Source organism: Austrofundulus limnaeus, unplaced genomic scaffold (assembly GCF_001266775.1).
Source record: "Austrofundulus limnaeus strain Quisiro unplaced genomic scaffold, Austrofundulus_limnaeus-1.0 Scaffold394, whole genome shotgun sequence".
NCBI lineage: Eukaryota > Metazoa > Chordata > Actinopteri > Cyprinodontiformes > Rivulidae > Austrofundulus > Austrofundulus limnaeus.
In genome coordinates, this window is record NW_013952796.1 from 348,970 (window position 1) to 353,503 (window position 4,534).

General features: G+C 45.3%; 1 protein-coding gene across 4 annotated transcripts in view; it reads right to left on the minus strand.

Moving 5' to 3' along the window:
- The window catches only part of LOC106528668 (pleckstrin homology domain-containing family G member 3), a 52,895-nt gene that overhangs the window by 10,304 nt on the left and 38,057 nt on the right, over nucleotides 1-4,534 (minus strand). For all 4 annotated transcript variants that reach the window (XM_014023896.1, XM_014023895.1, XM_014023894.1 and 1 more), the window contains 8 exons: nucleotides 4,126-4,226; nucleotides 3,912-3,981; nucleotides 3,785-3,831; nucleotides 1,318-1,468; nucleotides 1,101-1,232; nucleotides 828-1,010; nucleotides 665-757; nucleotides 481-567 (listed from right to left, as the gene is read on the minus strand). In XM_014023896.1, the coding sequence (XP_013879350.1) occupies nucleotides 481-567; nucleotides 665-757; nucleotides 828-1,010; nucleotides 1,101-1,232; nucleotides 1,318-1,468; nucleotides 3,785-3,831; nucleotides 3,912-3,981; nucleotides 4,126-4,226 (864 nt within the window). The remainder of the gene's footprint in view (nucleotides 1-480; nucleotides 568-664; nucleotides 758-827; nucleotides 1,011-1,100; nucleotides 1,233-1,317; nucleotides 1,469-3,784; nucleotides 3,832-3,911; nucleotides 3,982-4,125; nucleotides 4,227-4,534) is intronic.

Below are 4,534 nucleotides of genomic sequence, written 5' to 3' on the forward strand. Positions count from 1 at the left end.
GTGTACGATTGTTTGGAGGTGTTCATACATTTTTCTATCAATAACATGTATTTTCTTTGTCTCTTTTCCAGAAGAAGGTGCACCTGGACCAGTCCTGGACCAGTTCTTCTGTGTTTGTCTGTGTCTCTTTCCTGTCCCTCAACCAGCCGGTTGAGGCAGATGGCCGTCTGTCCTGAGCCTGGTTCTGCTGGAGGTTTCTTCCTGATTAGCAGGGAGTTTTTCCTCTCCATTGTTTGCTCAGGATGGGAGACTGTGATGAAGTGATTCAACACAATCTGCTGGTTTCTTCTTTAGATTGTTCTTTTTTTTCATGTACAGTGCCCTGAGACAACGTATGTTGTGACTTGGCGCTATATAAATAAACTGAATCGAATTGAATAACGCTCATGTGGCCCTCAGTGAAAATGAGTTTGACACCCCTGCCCTAGGACATTTTCCCCCTGGACACTTACTCACAGACACGTGCCCCCACTCACTGACCTTCTGTGGGATGACGGCGTGGTGGTTTTCCAGAATGATGCGTTTGATGTGATGAGCCCAGAGCTTCTTCTCTTCCACCGTCTTCGCCTGAAACCCAGAAACAAGAGAGGACAGGTGAGCGAGCAGCTGGAGACCGGCTCCATCAGCAGCTGATCGTCGGGAGGTCCTGTGCAGCTGGACCCACCTGGACCGTCTGAGGCTGTTTGGGGTGTTTGTAGTGGGTCACGCTGAAGCTCAGAGAGTCTTTGGCGCTCTCGATCAGCATCAGGGTGGAGCTCTGGAAACAAAACGTTCAAATTAAAACCAGGCCGGCGGCGGCAGCTTCAGGCTGACATCTGTTTCCTCACAGAGATGTGCGTCTTGTAGACGTAGTGTTCCTCGCGGCGTTTGGTGATGAGCAGCATGCGGTCAAACAGGAAGAGCGTCCTCTCGTGTTTGGCCCGTGGGACTTTGAAGGTTCCCTCCAGAACCAGTTCTCCAAATGTGCAGAGGTCTGGGCCTTTCCAGTTCAGCAGCAGAGACTGGACCTCCTGCAGAGAGACGAACGTTCAGACTCCGCTCTGCTGACCGTTACTTCGTCTAACATGAAAAGATTAAAAGCACAGCGTGGCGTTAGCGACCTGCAGGCGGACGGCGTGCTCGTGTTTCCTCTTCATGTCGTTGATGTACCAGGCCACGCCCGTCATGGTGTAGATGGCCTCCTCCACCACCTCATACCCCTCCTCCTCGGGGTCAAAGTGCTTCGCAATCTCCTGCAAACGTCACCACGTCATTCAACGTCAACTCTAAACCACTCGGTACCACCGGGGACAGGAACGAAGCACGCAGGTGAGCTACCTGTAGCAGCAGGTGGTACTTCAGAATCCTCTGAACAGGCTTCAGCAGGTACGAACCCAGAGGAAGTGAGCGCTTCAACGACGCCTGACGGTCACGAAAAAACTTGGCCAGAGATTTGTTCCTCATGCACTCTGTCAGCGCTGCCACTGAGCTGTGACAGGTGTGGATAAAAAAAAAAAAAGAAAAAACAACTTAAACAGGCGGAAACTTGTTAAGTCAAAGATCTACTTGTGTTCGCAGTTAGACATGGTATCCTGCTAAAAGAAAACAGAGCAAATATAGAAGTAAAACAAAATACATGAAGGTGCAAATAAGTGTTTACAGGTGATGGAAATATGAAATGTGTGTAAAGAGTTAACACCTAAACAGGTGTAAACGAGAAGGGAAAAGGTGTGAAAAAGTGAAAACTGGCTGCTTTTAGGTGGGAATAAATGCAGGTGGAAAACAACAGACCAATGGAAACTGAACATTTAGAATCCAGCTGTTACACCAGCAGACAGGTATGAACTGGTGATACTGAACATGTAACATGGAAAAAGGTGTAAAGAAGCTATTTGGGGTGTGGCATAAAACAGCTGTAAAAAATAAATTACATTAGTGAACAAGTTGAAAAGGTGCAGTTTTAGGGCCAAAATTAAGACTGTTTGCTCAACCAGCGGTTAGTACATCCTTGTAGCAGGAGGCTATATCTATTCTTAAGCCAGTTAGCCTGTCCAATGCTAACACCAGCTTATCCATGCTAGTTGCTAGCCTCTCCAATGCTAATGCCAGCTTATTCATGCTAGTCACTAGCCTCTACAATGCTAATGCCAGCTTATCCATGCTAGTCACTAGCCTCTCCAATGCTATCGCCAGCTTATCCATGCTAGTTGCTAGCCTCTCCAATGCTAATGCCAGCTTATTTATGCTAGACACTAGCCTCTCCAATGCTAATGCCAGCTTTCCATGCTAGTCACTAGCCTCTCCAATGCTATCGCCAGCTTATTCATGCTAGTCACTAGCCTCTCCAATGCTAATGCCAGCTTATTCACGCTAGTCACTAGCCTCTCCAATGCTAATGCCAGCTTATTCACGCTAGTCACTAGCCTCTCCAATGCTAATGCCAGCTTATCTAAGCTAGTCACTAGCCTCTCCAATGCTAATGCCAGCTTATTCATGCTAGTCACTAGCCTCTACGATGCTAATGCCAGCTTATCCACGTTAGTCACTAGCCTCTCCAATGCTATTGCCAGCTTATCATGCTAGTCGCTAGCCTCTACGATGCTAATGCCTAGTTATCCATGCTAGTCACTAGCCTCTCCAATGCTATCACCAGCTTATACATGCTAGTTACTAGCCTCTCCAATGCTATCGCCAGCTTATTCACGCTAGTCACTAGCCTCTCCAATGCTAATGCCAGCTTATCTAAGCTAGTCACTAGCCTCTCCAATGCTAATGCCAGCTTATCCATGCTAGTCGCTAGCCTCTATGATGCTAATGCCTAGTTATCCATGCTAGTCACTAGCCTCTCTAATGCTATCACCAGCTTATACATGCTAATTACTAGCCTCTCCAATGCTATCACCAGCTTATCTATGCTAGTCACTAGCCTCTTCAATGCTAATGCCAGCTTATCCATACTAGTTACTAGCCTCTCCAATGCTATCACCAGCTTATCCATGCTAGTTACTAGCCTCTCCAATGCTATCGCCAGCTTATCTATGCTAGTTGCTAGCCTGTCCAATGCTATCGCCAGCTTATCCATGCTAGTCACTAGCATCTCCAATTTTATCGCCAGCTTATCTAGGCTAGTCACTAGCCTATTCGATGCTAACGCCAGCTTATCCATGCTAGTCTCTAGCCTCTACGATGCTAACGCCAGCTTATCCATGCTAGTCACTAGCCTCTACGATGCTAACGCCAGCTTATCCATGCTAGTCACTAGCCTCTACGATGCTAATGCCAGCTTATTCATGCTAGTCACTAGCCTCTCCAATTCTATCACCAGCTTATCTATGCTAGTCACTAACCTCTACGATGCTAATGCTAGCTTATCCATGCAGTCACTAGCCTCTACAATGCTAATGCCAGCTTATCTATGCTAGTTGCTAGCCTGTCCAATGCTATCGCCAGCTTATCCATGCTAGTTGCTAGCCTGTCCAATGCTATCGCCAGCTTATCCATGCTAGTCGCTAGCCTCTCCAATGCTATCGCCAGCTTATCCATGCTAGTCACTAGCCTCCCTGATACTTACTCAAATGAATAGTCTCCTTTTCATTTGCCAGCACTGGCCTCAGTTAGTGGTGCCAGCCTATCAATAGTCAGATCAATAGCTGGTTAGGAATACATGTAGCCTTCTGCTACAAGGATGCAGCAAGTGCTGATTGTGCAATAGTCTTAATTTTGGTCTCAAACCACTCCATAATATCAGGTGAGGACAAGGTGTGAACCAGTAGGAAGCAGGTGTGATCAGGAATGCAGGACTTACTTTGGGTAGTTGGTGCAGTACTGGGTGTAGATTTCAAAGTAATCACTCTGAAACAGAAATATGAGGTCAAACAATAAAACCTTTTAAAATTCCTTTTAACGTCTTTGTTTGATTATCAAATTCTCACCTTCACAACAAAACACCTGGCGACGGCGACGGGATCGTTCTCACACAAGTCGAGGTCGTGCAGCAGCTCGCTGCGAACAGGAGGCAGTTACCATGGCAACGAGGCAGAAACATCGTCATCATTTTACAAACTGCTACATGATTTTTAGTGTTTTAATCAAAGTAATTACAGGGCACACACAGTAAAAGGAAGGAGGTGTTTCTTGAGTTCTCACCTGTTGAACTCATAAATGTCCTCGATGTTTCCAAACAGAGCGCAGACCTGCTCAGGATGGATGGACAGACTGGACTGATCGATGATGTGAGCCAGATAATCCTGCAGGAAATAAACACATGTCAGGTAGGAATGTGCGATATGGCAAAAAATTCATATCACGATATACATTATGATGAGTGGCGGTAACGATATATATCACGATATAAAACTTATAATAGAAAATAAATAAATCACACATTAATTGAGTGGGATAAATATGTATAGGTAAAAAAAATTTAGACCTAAAAATCTCCTTTTTTAAGGGACACTTTAAAAGTCTCCCATAAAAATCTAAATTTAAGGGAGATCTACCTGGTTAAATCATATACTGTATGTATATATATACACATATATATATACACATATAT